Raw genomic sequence first — 24,987 nt, forward strand, 5'->3', positions numbered from 1 at the left:
ATAACAGGACAGCAAAACCCTAACATCTTGATGGCTCAAAACTGCCAAGGTTTGTTTTGTTTGCTCATACATGCTATGTATCCAGTGTAGGTTATTTAGGAACTCAGTTTCATATTATCCTCATTCAGGGCCCTAGGAGGACCACAGTCTCTATCATTACTGTGGGAACATGGGGGAAACATGGTGAAGCAAGCACTGGTTCTTAAAATCTTCCATCTACAAGCCACTCACCTCATTTCATTTCATTTCATTGGCCAAAGCAAGTCACATGGCTGTGCCTAACTGCAAGGGGATGGGGAAGTGTAATTCCTGAAGGAGGATAACCATAGCTATCAGTGAACTGCACTACAACTGTCACAGATAACCATGATCAACATGTACAAGTCAACAGATTTTGGAGTTTGAGATTTATTTGTGAATTTATTTCTTTTCACTGACTTCTGTGAAAGGGAAGAGTGAGAAAATAATAAATGGCTAAAGAAAACCCAGGAGGGCAATGCAGAATCATGACTTTCTGTGGAATTCCTTAATCCATACTAGTTCATGTATCCTTTTTCAAATTGATGAACATATTGGCCTATGTAGAGATGAGTGATTTTGACAAGGATAAAGGATATTTAAATAACTCATGGGTCTCTTTTTCCACCTCTCTTTCACTTTAGTGTGAATGACATTGTGGTTCTTGGACCAGAACAGTTCTATGCCACCAGAGACCACTATTTTACCAACTCCTTCCTGTCATTATTTGAGATGATCTTGGATCTTCGCTGGACTTATGTTCTTTTCTACAGCCCAAGAGAGGTTAAAGTGGTGGCCAAAGGATTTTGTAGTGCCAATGGGATCACAGTCTCAGCAGACCAGAAGTAAGCTCTTGTATGTATTTTTCTATCCTTTGCCCTTGACATTTTGGTGGACTCCTTTCCTTACGAGGTAGTTACTTCCTTACTTAGGCTTACATAGTGAATATATGTGTGGAGGGATCAGTTGTGGCTAGGATTTGCACTAAATCTGTGATCCTAAGCAATCCATTTGTTTCCTTGGACATCAGATTCTTTCTGGTTAAAGGAGGGACGTGGACTTAAGCATAAAAGGACCTCATTCCAAATTTTTACATAACTCTTGAAACACACTTTCCTAACCCACTAAAAAGGAAGATAAATGAGCAATACTTCTGCCCCTTATGAGACTAGAAAGTATTTGACCACTTATGCTAAGTTCAGTTACACAAAAGCTCTTAGGAGAGAGGGAAGGCTACCTTAGATTGGGCATAGGGATTATAGAAGTTTCAGACTTACTGACTTACAAGAGCAGACTATTCAATGAGAAAACACTATTTTAAACAGCATGAAATTTTATGAGAAAACACTTTTTAAAAGTGTTTAAAAATTCAAGGTTTTTTTTAAATAAAGAGAAGTACCTTGAATATTAACATGTGTATTTGAGATAATGAACAGAGATGATCCCTGTAGAAAACACCTCTCAGTGTCCTTCCTCTTTTAAAATATTGTGATTGAATTTTATGGCCATTTGATACTTCTTTTCAAGCACTAGTTTTTAGAAGTATGTATACTTTTGGCCTTATAGGAGATCCACTTACTTTCATTCAATTTAAGGAAAAAGTTGTGACTTTGAAGTAATAAGATTGAGCCTATATATGCAATGTAGAAACACCAGTTTCATTATGGTCATAACTTATATTCAAAGCCTGTTTAAAGCACTTCAAGAATATTAAAAATACTACTCCATTATCTTATTTAACTGTGGTTTAGAAAAGGATTGCAGTTGTACTTTGAAGGAGTGTGAATTTTTATACCTCTTCTCCAAAATAAAGGTGAGTGTTGTCTCTCATTACCACTTGCTTAAGTGTAAATGTCATTTACTTCAAAGGTATGTCTATGTAGCTGATGTAGCAGCTAAGAACATTCACGTAATGGAAAAACATGATAACTGGGATTTAACTCAACTGAAGGTAAGAGTACCCTGTCTGGCCCACACAATCTGACTTCTTACCTTAGTCCCATACTTGACCCAGGAATGTGCCCCTTGAATGAGGAAAACATGGCTGTTTGAGAACAAAACCAGTGAGATTATGCATGCGTTTCTAAAATACAGAAGCAAAGCCCCCTAAAAATACCAATTTTAGGTGCCAGAAGGAGCTGTAGGGGTTGTGGGGATGAATAGGGAAGAAAGCAGAGAATCGTTGAGACAATGTCTTCACTACTCCCTCTTTGTTGTAAGGTGATACAGTTGGGCACCTTAGTAGATAACCTGACTGTCGATCCTGCCACGGGAGACATTTTGCCAGGATGCCATCCTAATCCTATGAAGCTGCTGAACTATAACCCTGAGGACCCTCCAGGATCAGAAGTAAGTTCCTATGCCTCTCTGAGCTCACAGGCAAAGCTGCAAGAACAAATTTGTTGGGGTGACTAGAATTTAAGCCGGTTGTATGTGGTGTTATAGAACTAAAGAAATTCTACATATGAGAAAACTAAAGCTTTTGACAGGTAGGGAGATAAGGTTCATTAACTCTTTTAGACCACCATTAACTCTTCAATAACTCTTGCTATTGGGAATAATGGAAAAACATAAGATCAATTATTCATATTGACCCAGATTGCCATATCATATTTCCAATCAGGAGATAGTCTCTGAGCAGGTCTTGCAGTTAGACAAAGAGAGAGTTATATATGGTACCATCTTCTTTCACACTGTTCAACATGATGCTCAGATAAAAGGATTTAAATAACTGTCATCTCAAAATAAAATGAGTTTTTGCCTGCAAGTTCTAACCTATATGATGGTGTTGAAAGTTGTCTTATTTTCAAGATATCATTTATGTTATTTTAAAATATCTCTTCTAAAGCAATAGCATAATCCATTGAATTTTCTACATTAAAAACATTATAAGATAGTACATTTTCTATGGTATTAAGGTTAACAATTTAAAAATCTTTAATGAATTTATATATAGTTATAAATTCTAGGCACACATACTCAGAAATTTATTTTATTGAGTACCTATGTTGTGTCACACATTGTTCTTATGCTTAGGATATATCAGAAAAAATATACAGAGATCCCTGATCTGAAGAAAGGGGGACAAACAATGAACAATAAGCATAAGAAATAAGTAAATTACATAGTAACTTTGAAGATGGCAAATTCTATGGGAAAAAAGGCTCAGCAGAGTAAAGGGGATCAGGATTACTATATTCAGGAGGATGGGCAAGTCCTACTACTAAAGTCAGAGATCAGGGTAGGCCTCATTGAGAAAGTACAGTTTGAAAAAAATTAAAATGTGTGAATCCATATTTGGGGATTTGGGAAAATGAAATTCAAATTCAAACCCGGTAATTGGCCTAGTGGGTAAATTAGGACATACAGTTATTTCTACTTCCAATATTGCTGTTTTTCAGTTAAAAATATGATTTTTTCTTTTTTTATTAATGTATTAGTCACAGCTTCTTAAAAAGAACACAAGAAATGTAAAAAGAAACAAAAGTCCAGCCTAAGCCTAGAACCAGACTTGTTACCCTAAACTAGGAAGCAATCCTTGCCTCAGATATATACCCCTAAGAGTGATAGACAAAACTTTGCTTCAAAAGCTCAACCACAATGTCTGCCTTAAGGAAATGAAATATGATACATAGGATTATTGGAAAATTATTTAGGATCTTTTTCATATCTCTATTTTCAAGTTGAATTATTTTTAAAATTTTAGATAAGACTTTTTTGTCACAATTATGACACCCTTTACTTTCGGTTGCATCTCATGTTTTCTACATGAAATCAAAGCTTAAGTATTTTTGTGTAACAAACCTGAGATGAAGGATCTCCCTTAGGACAAAAAAAAAAAAGAACAAACTCAATTCTAATAAGAGATATCAATATAGACTCATACCTCATAAATTTCTAATTGTTTTCCTTTAATTCCTATCATATTTTGTTTGAGTGAACTTCATCCAGGCTATTTGGAAGCCTGAGTGCTTAAATATATACTGATTAGCAAAGTTAAGTGTATTAATCCCGCGATCAATAACAGTACTAGGCAGTGATGTGTCAGATGGAATTCCAAAGTAGTATCCATTATTTATGCTTTCTAGCCACTTTGCAGATGTGAAGGGGCTCCAGTTGTGATGATTGCCATCCCATCAGGTTGACTGGATAACTGGTTGTTTCTTCATTATTTTGTCTTGTTTCTCTCCCCATACTGTAATCTCAAAGGTAAGATTCTTCCCACAGAGGGATGACTACTATCCACTTGAGAACTAAATAAGAGCATCCACTGGGTCTTACCTCCTTCTGTAAGGGATGCCTGCACTATAAATATTGTGTAAGTCATCCCTGACGAATTTGGCTAATGTCAGAAAGCCAGTTCACTTTGGTGCATAGATATCTTTATGACATTAGTACTTTCATCAGAAGAAGAACAAGTTATTGAAGATATACAGATTTTAGCTTCTGATTTCTGAAAAATAGATTCATCCTGGAATGTTTGGGAAGGACAACATCATGAAACAGCTGTTTACTCACATAATATACTAATAAGTGACTTTTTCTTAACAGGTACTTCGCATCCAGAATGTTTTGTCTGAGAAGCCCAGGGTGAGCACCGTGTATGCCAACAATGGCTCTGTGCTTCAGGGCACCTCTGTGGCTTCCGTGTACCGTGGGAAAATTCTCATAGGCACCGTATTTCACAAAACTCTGTATTGTGAGCTCTAGACGCTAGATAGTTAAAAAAAAAAAAAAAAAAAAAGGTCTACATATTTGGTAAAAGTAAGCTGATAATTGTATAAGTGGAACTGCAAGTAAATAGCAAACAACAACCAGTGAGTGTGGCTTTTCTTATGGATAGACGTAAAGGAGCAGACAGAGATTCCATGATAGCCATCAAATTGCAAGTCAGGTTAATGACAGTCCAACAAGAAGCCAAACTTTACAGCTCTTTGTTAGCAGCCCCAATATTCTTTCTACAATAAAACATGTGGACAATGTCCAGTGAGGTCTCCAACTCACCTAGAGGTCCTTGGTAACTGGGTCCAAGTTTCTTCCTACAGTTTTGATGTTCTGGGTCTCCTACAGTCCAGACCAAGAGAAAAGCTAATGTTCACGTATTTACAACCCCTGTTCTCTCCCACAAGTTGTGCTGGGCATAGACTGTTAATTAAGTGTTCCAGTCTGCAGATAAAGCAAGAATTAGCATCATGAGAACTTGCATTCTCCCAGGGTACTGACACATAGGAAATCGGGTTCTGAGAAATCTGACAGATGGGCCTCAGAGGCTACCTTAGGGCAGACGGGGCTTATCTGTAATAGGCTGTTATTTGTATTGATGCTTGTATCTGAAGTACAGTTGGCCTTCTGTAACTGTGAGTTCTACATCCGTGGATTCGACCAACCAGAGATTAAAAATATTTGGAAAAAAAATGGATGGTTGCATCTGTACTGAACATGTACAGACTTTTTTTGGTCATTAATCCCTAAACAACACAGTACAACACATATTTACATCATATTTACATGATATTAGGTATTATAAGTTATCTAGATATTACCTACATAGGTGAATGTACATAGATTATATGCAAATACTATGCCATTTTATATTAGGGACTTGAGCATTCATGGATGTTGGTATCCATCAGAGTCCTGGAATCAATCCTCCATAGTTATTGAGGGACAACTGTTTTGCTAACCTACTGGGCTCTGAATCTTAGATGAAGCCTTAAGGCAGTTGTCTTTGACTGCTTTTAGCTTGCTCTTCTGGTTAATTCAATAAACACTTATTAAGCAATCTCCAGTAAATTTGGCCCTAAGGAATCTGAAATGAGTAGAATGGTTCTGGCCTAATGTACTATCGTAAAGACCAACCTTAAACTTAGTTTGACGAGAATGAATAGAAGTGTCCTTTTTTGGTCCAAAACCAGTACAACTTTCAGCAAACAAACCATTAATGAAAGTAAGAGCACCCAAGCACCTCCCTTCCCTGTTTGTGACTTTTTTTCGGGAGTGGTTTGTTGATGCTTTTTCTCTTTTGGGGATAGAGATTTGGGGAGACCAGTTTACATCCTTACATTGCTCAGTTATATGTAAGTTTGCTGAAAAGTTTTGCAGGGTAAAATTCTCCCTTTTTCCCCTTGTAACCCATTGTGATTTTGACTATAAGACTTTATAGTTTTCATTGCTTCAAAGAGGAATAAACATTCAGCAGAATGCTATAGTCAATTATCAGATTTTAAATTTCAAAAGCCTAGCTATCAAGAGAACACAGAAAAAAAATAAAGACATAATTTAAGAAGATAAGTAGAATCAGTTTTGAAGAATATAATAGTCTTTGTTTTAGTCCCTAACCCTCATATTTACTATATTAGATAATGTTTACCAGACTAGGGGAGAATAAAGAGAGATAGGAAAAGACAAAGATAATTTAGATGCTGATGAGTTCCTGAGAATTGATCCTGCTCTGCCTTCTCCTCAGGCCAAGTTAGAAAGGCTGGGGGATAAAACCCCTCAGGAAATTTGGGTGATCTGATTGCTGAGGGACTAATGTGTCCTTTCCCTAGGAGGGCCTGGGAAAGTCACAAAGCCCTAGGGATTCTCTGTGCTCAGCCTGATGAAAAAACAGAGAAGAAATGCTAGTGTGATTTACTGGGGATGGCATCACACCTGCACTTGAACTTGGCGTAGAAGCAAATTCCCATGTACACAGAGGTAATGGGGGTTAGCAGAGAAAGAACTGATAGACTTGGCCGGGCGCGGTGGCTCAAGCCTGTAATCCCAGCACTTTGGGAGGCCGAGACGGGTGGATCACGAGGTCAGGAGATCAAGACCATCCTGGCTAACCCCGTGAAGAAACCCCGTCTCTACTAAAAAATACAAAAATCTAGCCGGGCGAGGTGGCGGGCGCCTGTAGTCCCAGCTACTCGGGAGTCTTGAGGCAGGAGAATGGCGTGAACCCGGGAGGCGGAGCTTGCAGTGAGCTGAGATCCGGCCACTGCACTCCAGCCTGGGCGACAGAGGGAGACTCCGCCTCAAAAAAAAAAAAAAAAAAAAAAAAAAGGAACTGATAGACTTAAAAAGGTTTCGCTGTCAGGAAAAAGAAAATAAGTAGTCATTTGATTCAAATGGAGACCAAAGTTTAGACGGTGACATCAAAGACCTGCTGTCTCCCATGATGCTTTAGCTCTCCCTCCTGGATTATAGACTCCCGGGATTAGGAGGGGGCTTTGGAATTGCTTTATATATTGATTTGTGCTTCCAAACAATGTGTGGGGACTCAAAAATAAAATTACATGAGGCTTTGGAAAATAATAAGTTCTGATACACTTTATGGTTTTAGCTTTTTCAGAATTGGAACAGGATAGAGTGGAAAGGACTTAAAGTCTTTTGCTAATGGACATGTGATTACTATCTTTTATTGCTTGTTCTATGGCTAAGACCAATGGGTTATTAAGTTGGCCCTCTCCTGGAAATGCCAGTGGAAGATCCAGCATAATCTCTTTTACATTTCACCCCTGCTCTTGCTCCAAGTAGGTCACTCTCAACCTTCAGCTACTGGGATCCCCTTACTCAGTGTGTCCTCTCTTTGAGAGAGGCCCTGGAAAGATGGTTGAAGCTTGGATTCCTCCTGGAGTAGGCAATTTACCCATTCTTTCCGAAGGATAGGGTTGCTGACTGTCCCACTATCATCATCTCTTTGCCTTGTTATCTCCCTTCAATAAGTTTTTTCTCCCCTTCATAGGGAGGCACAGGTTTACCAACAGGCCTGCAGCCTAGACAGTTATCTCAACCAACTTTCCCTTTGTGTAAGCACTCCCAATCTTTATGTGATTATGTTGAACCTCTTCCTTCATTTGGCTTGGGAAGGAGAAGAATCACTCCTCACAATAAATGCTGTATTTTGATAATTAGTTCTCTTCTCTTCCCCAGTCTTTCTGCTTAATTATCAGAGACATGAATTGGGAATACAAGGGTGAGGGTTAGGGGTAGGTGAACTCTTCCAGGAGCCACAAACAAGCTTTGGTTGTGATATTTGACTTCAAATATTTTCAGCTATTTTTAGAATGTTGGGTACTTCGTGCTTTGTTGTTTTTATCTTTGAGCCCTTTGATGCTGATTCTATAAGCACAGAAAAATTCTCATTCTATATTCCTTTGGCATCAAACAGGTTTTAGTTTCAGGTAGCAGAAACCACTTTATCTAGTTTTTGGGGAAAGTGATCAAATGCAGGAACTAATGCTTCACAAAATGCTGGGGTATTTCCTTTGGGCTTGGAAATAAGACAAAGACTCTCTATTTTACCATGACTGTTGTTTAACATAGGATTGGAAGTCCTGACCAATGCTATAAGATAAGAAAAAGAAATAGGCTCTGCACAGTGGCTGACACTTGTAATCCCAGCACTTTGGGAAGCTAAAGAGGGCAGATTGCTTAAGTCTAGGAGTTCCACACCAGTCTGGGAAACATGGCAAAATCCCGTCTCTACTAAAAATACAAAAAGTTAACCAGCATGGTGGCACATTCTTGTAGTCCCAGCCACTTGGGAGACTGAGGTGGGAGGATCACTTGATCCCAGAAGGTCAAGGCTACAGTGAGCTGTGATCACTCCACTGCACTCTAGTCTGGGCAACAGAGAGAGACCCTGTCTCAAAAAACAAAAGAAAAAGAAATAAGGACTGTAAGAATTGTAAGGGAAGAAATAGAACTATTATTATTTGTAGATTACATAATCACCTACTTGAAAGTAAAACAAGAGATGTACCATTAGGATACTCAACAGTGTTGCCTGATACAAGCTAAATAATAATATTTAATAGCAATGAAAACTATGAATTTGAATCAAAGAGAATATAGCACTCACAATAGCAAGAAAAGCTATACAGCATTTAATAAAGAAATATGTTAACCAAGAGTACACAAGACCTCTATGGAGAAAATGTTCAAACTCTAATAAAAGATCTAGAAAATATTTTGAATATATGAATACATATTCTAGGCTCCTGGATAAGGTGAACTTATAAGGATATAAATTCTCTCCAAATTAATCAATAAATTCAAAGTCTAGTAGAACTTTTAAAAATAAATGACATAAACTTTTTTATATCTTAAAGGGACATCTTTGATTTCTGGCAATACAGCAGGCTAAATAATTCAGAACAAAACAGCCTAATATAAACAACAAAAGATAATAGATAAAATATTTTTGAAAGCATCAAATATCTGACAAGATAATATGGAATCAGCAAATCATAATTTAAAGGAAACCAGAAATCCAGAAAGGTAAGCTAGATGAATTTGCTCTTGCCCTGAGGTCATCTTAACTGATTGATCTTGTGCTTTGGGTGTTAATGTCTCAGAGGGCAAGGGGAACAGAAGCCAAATCCTAATTCATCCTAAAGTGAGGAGTCTAATAAGGGACCAATGCCTATAAAACCAAAACCCTCTGACCCCAAAGGGCTCAATATTCATCTAAGGTTGAAATAAATATAAATCCTTTCAATATTTACACTCCCAGAAACCTAAAATGAAAATTGTCTTGGGACTGAGAAAAGTAGAAGAAATAAAGTTAATATTGCTGATTAATTTAATATTGCTGAAATAAATTCAAGATTGTTGATGATATCCATCTGCTTATCATCACTCAGATTTTGAGTCAAATTCTCACTAATTGAATGGAAAAAAAAACTCAAGCTATAAATTTAGTATAAAGTTATACCATATTTGTAGTATATTTACTCACCTGGCAGAAACAAAGACATATCCTCTCTGGATTTTATCCTAGATCTTAAGAAACCTAACAAATAATTATTTAAGCAATAAGCAACAAATAACAGTAAAAAATAAATAAATAAATAAATAAATAACCAAAGAAATAGAGCAGGAGAAACAAAAGCCAGCAGAAACAAGTGATGGCAGAAACAGACTTGCAGAGACCCCAAATACAGAAATGATCAAATAGAGGCTCAGTAATTATACTTACAGAGTTTAAAGAAATAGATAATTTTAAACCCAGGATACAGTAAATTGTATTAAAAAATTGCAGCAGATTTGAAAAATATAAAATTGAACTTTTAGAAATGAAAATCTAGTAATTGAAATTTAAAACTTAATGAGTAGCCAGGAAACATTTTATTATTGAGGTACAGCAGCTTAAAAATTGTTCAAATATATATTTGTAAAGGCTCTCACAATCTGAGGGAAACATTTTCCACTTTTTAATTTCAAAGCACACCAAAAGTGTTACTCCATTGGAAAGGCTATGAGGATGACTTCTAATCTTCAGGACTCAAATGCCTTGGGATAGTTACTCAAAGCCTTTTTTTTTTTTTTGAGACAGGATTTCTGTCTTTCATCCAGGCTGGAGTGCAATGGTGTGATCATGGCTCACTGCAGCCTTGACCTCCTGGGCTTAAGCAATCCCCCCACCTGAGTAGCTGGGACTGCAGGCGTGCACCACCACACCCAGCTTATATAGATAGATAGATAGATAGATAGATAGATAGATAGATAGATAGATAGATAGATAGATAGATAAGATTTCTCCACATTGCCCAGGCTGGTCTCAAATCCCTGGGCTCAAGCAATCTACTTGCCTCAGCCTCCGAAAGTGCTGGGATTACAGGCATGAGCCACTGCACCTAGCCCCACACAAAGCCTCTAAATACACCCTCTAAAGGTGGATGACTAGTGAGGCCATGTAGGTTGCAAATAAAGACAGGCCAAAACATGCTTAGGCTCAAATAAAGTCATGGATTGTGTGATGCATTTGGCTAATTATTGGCAAGGGACCTGAATTCATTCTTAAGTTTTTGAGGTCAGTTTTTAGGAAAAAATGTGGGGTTGTGTCAAGGACATTAGGGACCAAAAGAAAAAAAGAAAAGAAAAGAAAATGAAAGAGAGAAACAAAAATCTTTAATGGATGGATTTAACAGGAAATGAAGCAGATCTGAAAAGATAATTAGTGAAATGAAAAATAGTTCATGGGAGATTATACTCAGTGTAACACAGAGAAACTGAGAGATGGAAACTCTACAGAAGACATGGAGGCCAAAAGTGAGAAGATCTAGCGTAGGACAAATTGGATCCCCAAAAAGAAAGGAAAAAAAGAAAAGAGAAGGGTAGAGAAAATATTTTAATCATACTGAGACTTAGTAATGCATACCTAGCCATATGTTGGTGACATTGCAGAATATCAAACTCAAAGACCTTAAAAGGAGTCAAAGGTGGGAAGAACTATACTGTTATCAATCAAAATAGATTTTGAGAGTAAAAGTTTTACCATGGATAGAAGGGACCACCCAGAAGATATAGTGATTTTCTCTTTATGTTTGTTATTTATTTATTTTATTTTATTTTTGAGATGGAGTCTCGCTCTGTCGCCCAGGCTGGAATGCAATGGCGCGATCTCTGCTCACTGCAAGCTCCGCCTCCTGGGTTCACGCCATTCTTCTACCTCAGCCTCCCAAGTAGTTGGGACTACAGGCGCCCACCACCGCGCTGATTTTTTTTTTTTGTGTTTTTTTTTTTTTTGTGAGACAGAGTCTCGCTCTGTGGCCCAGGCTGGAGTGCAGTGGCCGGATCTCAGCTCACTGCAAGCTCCGCCTCCCGGGTTTACGCCATTCTCCTGCCTCAGCCTCCCGAGTAGCTGGGACTACAGGCGCCCGCCACCTCGCCCGGCTAGTTTTTTGTATTTTTTAGTAGAGACGGGGTTTCACCGTGTTAGCCAGGATGGTCTCGATCTCCTGACCTCGTGATCCGCCCGTTTCGGCCTCCCAAAGTGCTGGGATTCCAGGCTTGAGCCACCGCGCCCGGCCCCATTTTTTGTGTTTTTAGTAGAGACGGGGTATAGTGATTTTAAGTGTACATTTTCTTTCTAATACAACCTTAAAATATACAAAGCAAAAATTTGCTGAACTACTACAAGAAAAATACAAAGAGTCATACTGTCATCATGGTTGATTTTAACTTGCGTTCATTGTTTATTGGTAGAACTAGAAAAGTTTTTTTTAAAGATTAGTGAGAATAGAGAGCACCTAAAACACACAATTAGCAAACTTAACCTAACAGAATTATATAGAACCTTTTGCCAAGTAATTCAGTAATGCAGATAACACATTCTTTCAAGCTCACAAGGAGCATCTACAAAAATTGACTATATACCTGGCTATCAAGCGAGTCTTGATAATAGTATATATTGTCTGACTACAATGCAATCAAGCTTAGACTCAATTTTTTACAAACCTAGAAAATTTGCATGTTGAAAAATTATTTAACATTTCTAAATAATCCATGAGTCAAAAAAGATAAGTAAAATGGAAATAAGAAAGTGATGTTAATTGAATGAAAGTTTTCCAACAGATAAAGTCTTATAGGAAACAACCAAAATTAAATTTAAGTAAAATTTATACTCTTAAATGAATATATTAGAAAAGAAGAAAGACTGATATTAAAGAGGTAATATCATCCTTTTGTTGATAGAAAAAAACAGCAAAGTAAGATCAAAGAAAGTTCAAGAAGGGAAATAGTAAACATCAGAGCAAAAACTAACATGGTAGTTAGCTCTAGGATTGTTAGCAGTGGTGGATCCATATGGGTCTGCAGCAAGTTGATTCTTGCCTCCTTAAAGGAAATAATTTACCTAAGGGGTATAAGGTAGAGTGAGAGACCAAGGCAAGGTTTTGAACAGGAATGAGAGTTTATTTTAAGCAGTTTTAGAGCAGGAGTGAAAGGAAAGAAAGTATACTTGGAAGAGGGTCAAGCGGGCAATTTAAGAGACCCAAGTGCCTCATCCAATCCTTCACTTGGGGTTTTTACACATTGGCATGGTTCTGAGGTTTGCAGCTCTCCTTCCTCGATTTTTCCTTAAGGTGGGATCTCCACGTGTGCAGTGGCCTGCTAGCACTTGGGAGGGGCTGCATATGCAATGTGTTTACTGAAGTTTTGTGTGTGCTCACTTGAGGCATTTTTCCCTTACCAGTTGAGCATTCCTAGAGGAAGCTCGTATACCAGTTAAACTCCACCATTTTGCCTCTTAGTGTGCAGGCTCGGGTCCACTCACCCAACTCCTGAGACCTTATCGGGAAGCTGCCGATCATGTTTCAGGTGTTTTCAATCTACTGGGAACCTGCCCGTCCCTGGCATCAGCTGCCACCAATTACTATTTTAGTGAGTCAGCTTAACAACCACCTGGCCATAACCTGATCGCCTGATCATCTGATGGTCGTCTGAGATTCATGGAAGCAGCGGCGGGATGGGTGCCTCTTTAGCCCTGTTCGTGTCTGCCAAACTACCTACTCTAACATTCCCAACCCAGTTCTTTGGGAAAATGGACAAAGAAAGGTCAGTCTTCGTAACTGCTTCCTGCTGACAGAAGGATAGTGATGATTGTTCTGTGGGTCTTGGCCTCTTGCTGTCAGGGCAGGGTGGCTTTGTGGGTTGTTGAAAGTGGTATCCAGCAAGGTCCAAGGGAGACAGGGGCAGGATTTCGCTTCTTTCGTGTCTCACTAATGGACAGTCTGGTGGTCCTCTGTAGAAGTGTGACTCTTTTTTTTTTTTTTTTTTTTTTTTGCAGTTTTAAAAAATTTTGTTCAAGGAAACAAATATACTTTCAATGTAATTACCATGCTTCCAAAAATCCACTCCTTTTAAAGTTACATGCAAATCATGTATCTAAAAACTGTAGTTGTGGATTCGTTTTTATACTCAACACTCTGATTCAGTGTAATGTCTGAAGTGTCAGTGCCTTAGTTATTCTACTGTAAATTCTCTGATATTTAAGTACATTCTATTTTGAATTAATTTTTTTTATATTTACCACATTTGCATATTTATATTTTAGTATAAACTCTCTGGTGTTTTCTAGGTTGTAGTTTCTGGAAAAAAAATCAGTGTTTCTAAACTTATTACATTTGCAGGACTCATCTCCAATATAAATTCCCTGATGTTGAATAAAGCTTGAGCAACTGCTACAGGGTTTTCCTCTAGTACAAAATGTGTGCAATAGGATCTGTGATACAAGCAAATGTACTATAACCCCCTTTATATTTGTCATAGTTGTCTTCCCAATACTCCTTCTTCACTTTAAAGGCTTATACTTTCTGAAAGATTTCTTGACTGTAATTGCACTTTTAATGCTTTTATTAAAAGGAACTTTTTATGTCGAGTAAAATGTGAGTAGGAATTAATGGGTTTTCCATATTCTTTATAGTTGTACAATTTTTCTGAAGGATACTAGCTTTTCTGTGAAATAAGGTATAAGAACTGATGAAAAGTTTTGCCACATTTTTCACACTTGTAGGAGTTTTGCCAGTATGAATTATCTTACCTACAATCAAGTGTGGCAACCATATAAAGGCTTTGTCACCTTTTATATATCTCTAGGGTTTCACACTAGTATAATTATTTTTATGTATAGAGAAGTTGGAGGTGTTGGTAAAAACACTGTCAGTCACATTTCTTAGGTTTGTAGAGTTCCTCTTCAGCATGAATTATCACCAAGTCTCTTAAGAATTGAGAACTTGTGGCTGGGCATCGTGGCTCACGCCTATAATCCCAGCACTATAGGAGGTCAAAGCAGGTGGATCACCTGAGGTCAGGAGTTCAAGGCCAGCCTGGCAAACATGGCAAAATCGCGTGTCTCTACTAAAAGTAAAAAAATCAGCTGTGCATGGTGGTAGGCAGTTGTAATCTCAGCTACTAGGGAAGCTGAGGGAAGAGAATGGCTTGAACCTAGGAGGCAGAGTTTGCAGTGAGCTAAGATCGTTGCATTGGTGAAAAGAGTGAAACTTAATCTCAAAAACAAAACAAAACAAAACAAAAAAGAATTGAAAACCTGTTATAGGCCAGGCGCGGTGGCTCAAGCCTGTAATCCCAACACTTTGGGAGGCTGAGACGGGCGGATCACTAGGTCAGGAGATCGAGACCATCCTGGCTAACACAGTGAAACCCTGTCTCTACTAAAAAATAAAAAAAACTAGCCAGGCGAGGTGGCAGACGCCTGTAGTCCCAGCTACTCGGGAGGCTGAGGCAGGAGAATGGCGTAAACCCGGGAGGCGGAGCTTGCAGTGAGCTGAGATCCGGCCACTGCACTCCAGCCTGGGCGACAGAGCGAGACTCCGTCTCAAAAAAAAAAAAAAAAAGAAAACCTGTTATAGGCTTTGCCACGTCCTTCACACTTGTAGGATTTCTGTCCAGTATGAATTATGTATAATAAGGGTTGAGAACTTCCGAAAAGCTTTGTTACATTCTTTATATTTGTAGAGTTTATGTTCCATATAAATTCTCATATTTAGTAAAAGTTGATAGCTGGTTAAAGGCTTTCCCACATTCATCAAACTCATAGGGTCTCTCTCTCCAGTATGAATTATCTTATGTCTCGTAAGGGTAGAGGAGTGCTTAAAGGCTTTGAACATGTTCCCCCACTTGTAGGGTTTCTCTCCCATATGAATTATGTCTATTAAGGTTTGAGGAGGAAATAAAGGCTTTGCCACATTTATCGCACTTGTATGGTTTCCCTCCAATATGAATATTCTTACGTGAAGAAAAAGTTGTGGGACTGGTTAAAAGCTTTGCCACATCCTTCACACTTTTACAGTTTCTCTCCAGTATGAATTATTTTATGTGTAGTAAGCATAGAGGACTAACTGAAGATTTTGCCACATTCTTCACATTTGTAGGGTTTCTCTCCAGTATGAATTTTTTATGTGTAATAAGGTTAGAGGAGCAGTTAAAGGCTTTGCCACAGCCTTCACATTTGTAGGGTTTCTCTCCAGTATGAATTATCTTATGTGTAGTAAGGGAAGAGAAGTACTTAAAGGACCTGCCACATCCTTCACATTTGTAGGGTTTCTCTTCAGTATGAATTTTCTTATGTAGTGCAAGGTTAGAGGAGTAGTTAAAGGCTTTACCACATTCTTCACATTTGTAGGGTTTCTCTCCAGTATGAATCATCTTATGTGTAGAAAGATGTGAGGACCGTTCCAAGGCTTTGCCACATTCTTCACATTTGTAGGGCTTCTCTCTGGTATGAGTTTTCTTATGTGTAGTAAAGTTTGAAGACTGGTTGAAAACTTTGCCACATTCTATACATTTGACAAGTTTTTTTCCAGTATGTCTTATGTCTGTTTGAATTTGAAAACTGATGAAAGACTTTCACATATTTATCACATTGAAATATTTTGCTCTGGGTAGTTGTCAAGCATTGGTTAAGTCCATTATAGCCTCTTTTGTGCACCTTACACACATCTACACTTTCACAGCCTTTTTTAACTATAAGTTGTCATGTCCACATTTTTCATATCTTCTCAGTATCAGTTTTTGGAAAGAATCTTTTATGCTCTGCTCTGGCTAAAGATCTTGGGTGAAATGAGAACACAAAACTGAGGGGTTGGCTACCATCTCATGTCTCTTCATAGTCAAAGGTTTTTTTCCTTGCTCCAGACAGGTGATGAGGTCTGGCCTTAAGACAACAATATCAAGGAAGACCAGGTTTCTGTAGTTCTCTAACATCACATCCCTATATAAATTCCGCTGTGCAGTGTCCAGGCAATGCCACTCCTCCAGAGACTATTCTATGGCCACAATGGCCACGACTCTGAATTGCAATGGCCCCTTATTATACAGGGTTTTTTCCCAGAAGATCTGGAATAAAGTCTAATTTTTTGAATTTCTAACAAGCTTATCAATAATGTCAATGTTTTTGGCCAAAGAAGGAGGATATTTTGTCAAAATATCCAGTAAGTGGAAGAGCCTGTGTTTTTCCCAGTTTTTCTGACCCAGGTGTGGTGGTGCACACTTGTAATCCCAGCTATTCAGGAGGCTAAAACAGGAGAATCGCTTGAACCCGGGAGACAGCAGTTGCAGTGAGCCAACATCACACAACTACGCTCCAGCCTGGGCAACAGAGTGAGACTCATTTTTGGCTTCCAGGGAGTCCTGGCCTCTTAATTGTGGATCTTCCAAAACATGAAGGTAACAGGGCCACAGAGACTGGGCCTCTAGGAGCTGAGGACACAGAGCAGTGGAGACAGAAGTGTGACTCTTGAATATTGAGAAGATGGTATCTCTCACTGAGGATCATCTGGAGCTTGATGGCCTGAAGGTGTGAGGAGACAAATCAGGTTGCTAGATTTAGAAGACATGGCCCAAAATGGAGCAAAACTAGGAGACTAACAAGTGGGCCTAAAAGGGGAATAACTCAGGGGAACCATTTCCAGGTTCCTTCCAAATCTAACCAACCCTGAGAGGCTTGTTCCAGTAAATGGGAGGCTCCATTTAGGAGTTGTCTGATATTGTACTTTTCCTGACTGATTTACTCATAAGCAACATTTTTCATCTAAGGCTAAACAAATTCTTCTCTGTGCTGCCGTTAACTTATCTAATTCCTGATCATTTTGGAGGACTATAACTGCTAAAGAGTCAATTTGCTCTTGCACAGTTGTTAAGGTTTTAGCCATGGCATCAATGTTCTTGGCTATTTCCCTTGAGGGCTGGCTATGGGTCAAGGAGGCTTTTGTGATTCTAGCAATTCTGGTTCCCATACTGGCTATAAAACCAAGTCCTGTGAGAAGGAGAATTAATTGGAATGCCTGTAGATGGAATGCCTGTAGATGGAATGCCTGTAGATGGAATGCCTGTAGATTGGTGCTGGAAGAGAGAGATTGTCAGGGACTGTGAAGATGTCTAGGGATACATAGCCTATGGTACAAGTTCCAGTCTAGTTAGTGGGGAGGCACTGGTGAACTGACTGGCCACAAACATAGAAGGCTCCTTGGGTTTTAAGATAAGTAGAGATGTAAAAATGAAACAAGGGGGTGAGGACAGCTCCAAGACATGCCAAGGCTGCCAACACACGCAGGTAGTTGGTGGCTATAGGCATGCCTGCTAAGACTTGTGTGCATGGGCTTTGATTCTGTTTAGTTCCCTTGGTTTTATTTTCCTAAGAAAGAGAATTTTGAGTTTGGTCCAATAGAACCCATTCTTCTGTAGAGCTGAGGTTGGTAATTTGCAGGCATTGGTTGTATCAGCAGGCTGGAACGAGAAATTTTGACAACTGAAGGAGCTTAGGTGTCCCTGGCAAAACTGGGTGGATTTATCTAGCAAAGTTCCCAGAGGAAAGTTAATATTTGAAGGTTTGGGGAATCTTGTGTGATGGTAGAATTAGTTGTGGATATATGTTTGGTAAGTTTGTTGCTTAGGATTTACGGTGAGAGTAACATTGCAAACTGTACTGGGAAGAGCCCCAACATCCATCTCATTTTTCTTGGCCATAACGCAAATAGGGGCTAGTCCCATTAAAGTGATATTGGAAAAGATGGATCAAAAATTGGGAGGTTCCTTGCAGATACCATGGAAATCTTGCTTTACTTTTGCAAGAAGGCTATTTGCAGGCCCGAACATCTCCCATTAGCCTCCCGTGTATAGAAAATATGCAGTTCTCCCTCTATACTTGTGCAATCTCTTGGTGAGGCTGGATAAGCTCTCCCTGGTGTTTTAGCAGAAGAGCCGGTACATAACCAGCAATTGGTGGAGTAAGGGGATCCTGTGCTTTGGAGCAATTACTGAGGTTTTTCCAATAATGGGAAATCAGGATGGTAGTGTGCTGCTAGTAAAGGGGTGAGATTGAGAACCAGCAGGAGCATGCCCATGGCAACCTAAGGCGACTGTGAAGAGAGAAACTGGTCACAGAGAAAGCTGCCCCTGGAATGCCTAGTGGTGTACAAGTTAGGGTTAAAATAGTGATAATAATCAGAGCAATTGCAAGTAAGATTTCTAATATTAAGATCATCTTACTCTGAGGAGAAAGAACATTGAGGGTCATTACTTATCTTTCACTTAAAGAGGAATTACAGATTTTCCAGTGCCTCACAACTGTGTTCTGGAGCTGAGGGCATTGCTTCCCGATCTGGTGTTTCGGGCCTTTCCATGGCTTCACTAAGGTGTGATGTATCCAACTGACAATCTCTGGCACTTTAATGGCTCTGGGGGTGAAGAGGCCCCTTCACACTGGAGTTAGTTGGGAATTCAGAGCTTCATCCCTCCAAGCTTTAATGAGAACTAGTGAGCCTGGAGGATACAGAGGCTGGTATTTTTTCCCCTTCTGATTTTGGGTTTCTTTGTAGCCAAAATTGCTGGAAAGCCTGTTGGAAGCCTGCTAAAGAAGAGACATGGTGGGTGATTTTTGGCAGTTTTTTCATCTAGTAATAAGTCCGAATATAGGAAGGCCTACCATATAAGGCCTCAAAGGGGCTTAATTGCAAGGGAGTCTGAGGGACAATATGCTTCTGAAGGAGGGCTAACAGTAAGAGGTCCACCCGTGGCTGTGCTGTTTTCTGACACAGTTTATTGAGGATGTGTTTGAGGGTTTGTTTAGTTCTTTCCACTTTTCCTGAAGATTGCGATTGCCAGCCAAAGCGATGCCTACTTTATGCCTTTATGCCTACTAAAGGCCTACTAAGGGCCCTACTAACCTGTTGAGTTACTTGGGAAATAAAGAATGAACCATTGTCACTTTGCAATGACCTGGGTATCTCAAACCAGGGAATGTGTTCCTTTAGGATGAATTTAGCTACCTCCTGTGCCTTCTCAGTCCCTGTGTGGCAGGCTTCCACCCATTTTGTGAAGGTATTTACATAGACCAAGAAGTACTTATACCTGAAGCCTGCAGGGAGATGAGTGAAGTCCATTTGCCAGTCCTCTCCAGGGTATGTACCTCTCCTCTGGACTGGACTTATTAATGGAGGGGGCTTCCCTCTGTGGGAATTATTTATGGTACAGGGTATAGGCTTGACAAACCTGTTGAAGGTTTTGTTTAGTCCCTACCCACTGAACACTTATTTACAAATTTGCCCTAGACTCTCCTTTGCAAGGTGGCAGAAGTTGTAAAAACTCTTAATGACTTTCTATTGGGAGGTTCCATTTTTGGACCCATCTTTTCTAATATCACTTTAATGGGAATAGCCCCTATTTGCATTATGGCTGAGAAGAAAATGGAATAGATGTAGGGGCTCTTCTCAGTACAGTTTGCAGTGTGACTCTCACTGTAGACCGTAACCAATAAACTTACCAAACATACACCCACAACCAATTATCCCATCAACCAAGATTCCCCACACTTTTCTCCATCTACCTGCCAATTTCTTATCTCTCTTTCAATTTCTCCATCTACCTCCCAATGGAAAGATTTCACTGGGAGGCTTTCCATTGGGAGGTAGACGGAAAAATTCTTCCAATCTGTACCATCCATTGGTTTCTTCTTTATACCCATGTTGGGTGGCCCAGTCTATTTCTTCCTTAGTGTACTGGGGAAAGAAAGTTCACTGGGGAGAGAGGGTTACAAGTCTCCCATGAAGGTATCATTTGACATGGCTGCATCTTCAGCATTTTTGTCAGCTAACCTATTTCCCTGTGTAGTTTCATAGGAGCCCCTGTGGTATCCTTCACAATGCACTACTGCTACTTCCTGGGGCAAATGAACAGCCTCCAGTATCTCTAAGATTTGAGGCCCATACTTAATAGGAGCATCCTGAGCTGTTAGGTACCCTCTTTCCTTCCAGATAGCCATGTGGGCATGAAACACCAAGATGGCATGTTTGGAATCTGTGTAAATGGTTGTTCTTTTTCTTTCCCTTACTTTTGGGGCTCTGGTTAGTGTGATGAATTCAGCTAGTTACACTGAGGTCCCTGGGGACAGAGCTTTGGCCTCTACAACTTGGTGATGGGCTTCTATAGCATACCCTGCATATCTAGTTCCATCCCTGACAAAGCTACTGCCATCTGAAAACCATATTTTGTCTGGATTATCTATGGGCTGATCTTTTAAATCTTCCCAGCTGGCACAAATTTTGTTAAGAATCTCACAGCATGAATATGTTGAGTTATCATCTCCTGGTAGTAGCAGTAAGGGGCCTAGGTAAAGGGTGGAACACTGCTCATCTGTTACCTGTGGGTTTTCCAACAACAAGACTTGGTACTTTAGCAATGTGTTGTCAGTGAGCCATTATGATCCTTTTAGATCAAATAAAGGGTCTATTTGGTGGGACATTAGGAGCCAGATTGATTGTCCCATTGTGATATTGAAGGCCCCCTTGAGGAGAAGGGCTGCTGCACCCACTACCTTGAGGCAGTGTGGCCACTGTTGTGCTGTTGGGTCTAGGTTCTTTGAAAAATAACCTACAACATGTTTGGCCTAAAGGTTTGAGTTAGAACTCCTAGTGCTATACCTTGCCTTTTCAGTGATGAAAAACTGAAATGGTTTGGTTAGTATGGGTAGCTCAAGGGCTGGGGCTTTTGAGAGGGCAGTTTTTAGCTGCCTAAAGGCTTGCTCCTGATTCTTTTCCCAGAGATTGAGTCCCTATTAGTCCCTTCTTTTAAAGCCTGATATAAGGATTTAATAATTCCACCACATTCCAGTGTCCAAAGTCTGCAATATCTTGTGATTCCCAGAAAAGCTCAAAATTGCTTTTGGGTGGTTGGGGTAAGGATTCTAAGGATGGCCTATATCTATTCTGCAGAAAGCTTATGTTCTTTGGGGGTCAGGATTATCTCCAAGTATTGGACTGCTTGTCTTAGTAGGTGTGTCTTGGCCTTGGACACCTTGTACCTTCTGTCTGCAAGGAAATTTAGATGTTGGATTCCTAACTCTCTTGTTGGGGAGCAGATTAACAGGTCATCCATGTACTGTAGGAGATGCTCTCCCACATCAAGACTTAGGTCTTGCAAATATCTAGCCAAGGTTTGCCCAAACAAATGGGGACTATCTCTGAAACCTTGTGAAAGCACTGTCCAGGTGAGCTGTTAACTTCTTCCTTTTTCATTCTCCCACTCCAATGCAAATGTAAATTGGGAGGATGGGTCTAGGTGGATACAGAAGAAATTTTTGAAGTCTAAGACTGAAAACCACTGAGCATCTGGAGGTACTTCTAGAATTACGTAAGGGTTGGGGACCATTGGGTGTATTCAGACTACTGCCTCATTTATGACTCACAGGTTCTGGGCTAACCTATATTCTCCATTAGTCTTTTTAACAGTTAAGATAGGGGTGTTATAGGGTGAGTTACAGCATATTAGTCCATGTTTTAGAAATTTTTAAATCAGGGGCCGAAGTCCCTCTTTGGCCTCCAACTGAAGAGGAAACTGTCCTCTGCAAGGATAACTAGAAGGAGCCTTGAGCTGAATTACTATAGGCGTGGCCATTACGGCCTTTCCTGGTATTCCTGGGGCCCAGACCTCTGGATTAATTGGAAGGTCTGTGGGCAGTTCATCCTTGTGTGTGGTTTCCTTGAGGAATAAGATTGTATTTGGGAAAGGGGGTGTTGGCCCTGGAGGAAAGGTTAACTGAATCCCTAGTCTAAACAAAATATCTCTAACCAAAAAGAGCATAGGACATTCTGACATCAATGAAAATGAATGAGAAAATACTATTTATTCCCACAGACGGCACCAAGAAGGAGCAAACCTCTATATTATGGGCACCCCATTTACCCCCATTGCCTGGAAGGATTTGAGGATAATTGCCCAGAAAAAGAGGTAAACACTAAGCAGGCAGTTCCTATGTCCAAAAGAAATCTTACAGTCCTACCTGCCACATCTGAAGCAGCCCTTAGCTTCATCCCCTCAATAGTGATGTTCAATCCAGAAGCTGGCCAGAGCATAGAGCCCCTTCAGCTCAAGGTCATCAGGGGTTGAGATTCTGTCCCAGAGGCCCTTTGGCCCTCCGGGAAGTATCAGATCCAGTGGCTGGGCTTGTGGCAGAGGGGCACGCCATGCGGGGCTTTTGCCCATCTGTTCCATTGGGGCTGTTGACCTTCCAGTGGTCTGGCTTCCTGCACCAATGGCAGTTACCTGGGATAGTTGTCTGAGGCAACCTGGAGGGGGCTAATGGACCCATAGAGCAGCCAATAGTTGGAGCTGCCTCTTTTCCTTTCACCTCTCCTTTTCCTGAACCCTTTCCTCTTCTCCTGGTCCTGGTTGTAAAAGACTGAGGAAGCTGTTTTGAGGGTGTCAGGCATAGGGGTGTTGGGACACAGTGCTCGTTTCTGGAGTTTCTTCCAAATCATCTGGGGCTGCCTGAGTTAGGAAATGGTCCTTTAGGACCAGTTGCCCTTCTGATGTCTCTGGGTCTAGGTTAGTATATCTCATTAGGGCCTCTTGTAGCCTCCTGAGGAAAGCAGTGGAGGTTTCAAGAAGGCCTTGATCTATTAAGGCTGATTCATTGTAGTTCACAGGTTTTGTTCTGCTAGCTTTCATTCCTTCTACCAGATAGAGGAATATATGGCTTCTTGTCCACATGCCCCACTGGGTATTGTAATCCCAAATGAGGTCCACCTGAGAAACTGTTGTGCCCCTACTCCCACCCCCCACCCCCAGAGTAGCCACCAGGGTCAGTCATATGCATTGCATTTGCAAATTATTGGGCCACTTCCTTAATGGAGTCACGTTCTCCCTTAGAGTTTGCCCTAGTATGACCGAGAGGTCCCTCCAGGTGAGTTTAAATGTTAAGCCTGCCTTATGGAACCCTTTCATGTATTTGTCAGGGTCTTCCATAAACTTCCCTAGTTCCATTTTAATTTGGCTCAGGTCTTGCATAGTGAATGGAGTTTGGACTCTAGTGGCTCCACTGGGGCTGCTAACCTCTTGAAGGGGCATAACTTAAGGGGGTGGTGTCCAGAGGATAGTCCTGGTTAGGGAAGGGAATGGTCTGGGCTGGGAAACTTGGATATAATAGGGTAGAAGGAGCAGTGGAGTTTGAGCTAAGCTCTGCCCTTGGTTCCTCTGGGCCTTGCGCCCTGAATAAACACAGTAATGGTCTCCCAAACCAACCAGAGGGGGCTGCCTGACTGGTTGCTATCATCGCTGGATCCGTTTTACAAGGCTGACAAAGGTCAGGGTTGTTTCTTAGGACTATGAAGGCCTGACATAGGGGATTTTTGCCCAGTTTCCCTGCTGCCAACAAAACAAATCCAGTGAATAGATCATATTAAAATTTATAATCCCATTTTCTGGCCAAGATTCCTGGTCCCTGAGCTTGTATTCAACCCAGGCTGTATTACAGAAAAATGTTAGCCTCTTCTTTTTTAGGGTTTGGGGGTCAAACTTTTCCCAGTTCTTGAGGATGCATCTAGGGGTATGTCCTGTCATATGGAGATGCAATTACCCATCTGTGAAGAGAGAACAGAGGAGAGAAAAAGAAAAGAGAAGGCATTCCCTCTTATTTCTTTATTATCCTTTCCTAAACAGGGCATCCCCCAATTTGTTCTTAGGGTTCCAGAATAAACCAGTCTCACCAAGTACCCCTAACCTTGGTCCCATCTCATCATGATTACCCACTTGAGAACAGAGGGGATACTGGAGTAAACAGGGGGCCCCTTCTTAATCCTTGGAGTCCAGAATGAACTGGTCTTACTGGGAACCCCTAAGCTTGCTTTCCTTCATCTCTGTTCTAATGGTAATCTGTGCCTATAGCCTGGGACCAGCCTTCATCTCTGTCCTATGAGTACTTTTGTCTGTTGGGCCTGTAGCCTTGGACTGGCCTATGTCTGTCTCCATGACCTTATTGTGACTCTCACTTGGAGCATTCTAGCAACAAAATGATTATTTCTTTTCTGATATTCCTATTTTGGGGGGCATAAAATTTGAATAAACTTTAATGAAAAAGGCAAATTAAATGTAAAAACATTGAAATTATTCTTCAGGCTTTCAAAGAAGGTATTGGTTTTTTAAAAAACTATGCTTTAAGTTCTGGGGTACATGTGCAGAACATGCAGGTTTGTTACATAGGTATACATGTGCCATGGTGGTTTGGTGCACCCATCAACCCGTCATCTACATTAGGTATTTTTCCTAATGCTATCCCTCCCCTAGCCCCCCACCACCTAACAGGCCCCAGTGTGTGATGTTCCCCTCCCTGTGTCCATGTGTTCTCATTATTCAACTCTCACTTATGAGTGACAACATGCAGTGTTTGATTTTCTGTCCCTGTGTTAG

The 24,987-nt window shown here is 40.3% G+C and overlaps 1 protein-coding gene and 1 pseudogene across 1 annotated transcript in view; one reads left to right on the forward strand and one right to left on the reverse strand.

The window, feature by feature from the left end:
* Positions 1-4,786, forward strand: part of PON3 (paraoxonase 3) — a 29,184-nt gene extending 24,398 nt beyond the window's left edge. The window contains exons 6-9 of the mRNA XM_007982111.3: positions 663-863; positions 1,888-1,969; positions 2,239-2,367; positions 4,570-4,786. Coding sequence (XP_007980302.2) covers positions 663-863; positions 1,888-1,969; positions 2,239-2,367; positions 4,570-4,728 — 571 coding nt within the window. The 3' untranslated portion in view covers positions 4,729-4,786. The remainder of the gene's footprint in view (positions 1-662; positions 864-1,887; positions 1,970-2,238; positions 2,368-4,569) is intronic.
* A 113-nt stretch (positions 4,787-4,899) lies between these two features.
* LOC140709590 (uncharacterized) lies at positions 4,900-17,543 on the reverse strand (annotated as a pseudogene).
* Positions 17,544-24,987: the final 7,444 nt, after the last annotated feature.

Source organism: Chlorocebus sabaeus, chromosome 21 (genome assembly GCF_047675955.1).
Source record: "Chlorocebus sabaeus isolate Y175 chromosome 21, mChlSab1.0.hap1, whole genome shotgun sequence".
Taxonomy (NCBI): Eukaryota; Metazoa; Chordata; class Mammalia; order Primates; family Cercopithecidae; genus Chlorocebus; species Chlorocebus sabaeus.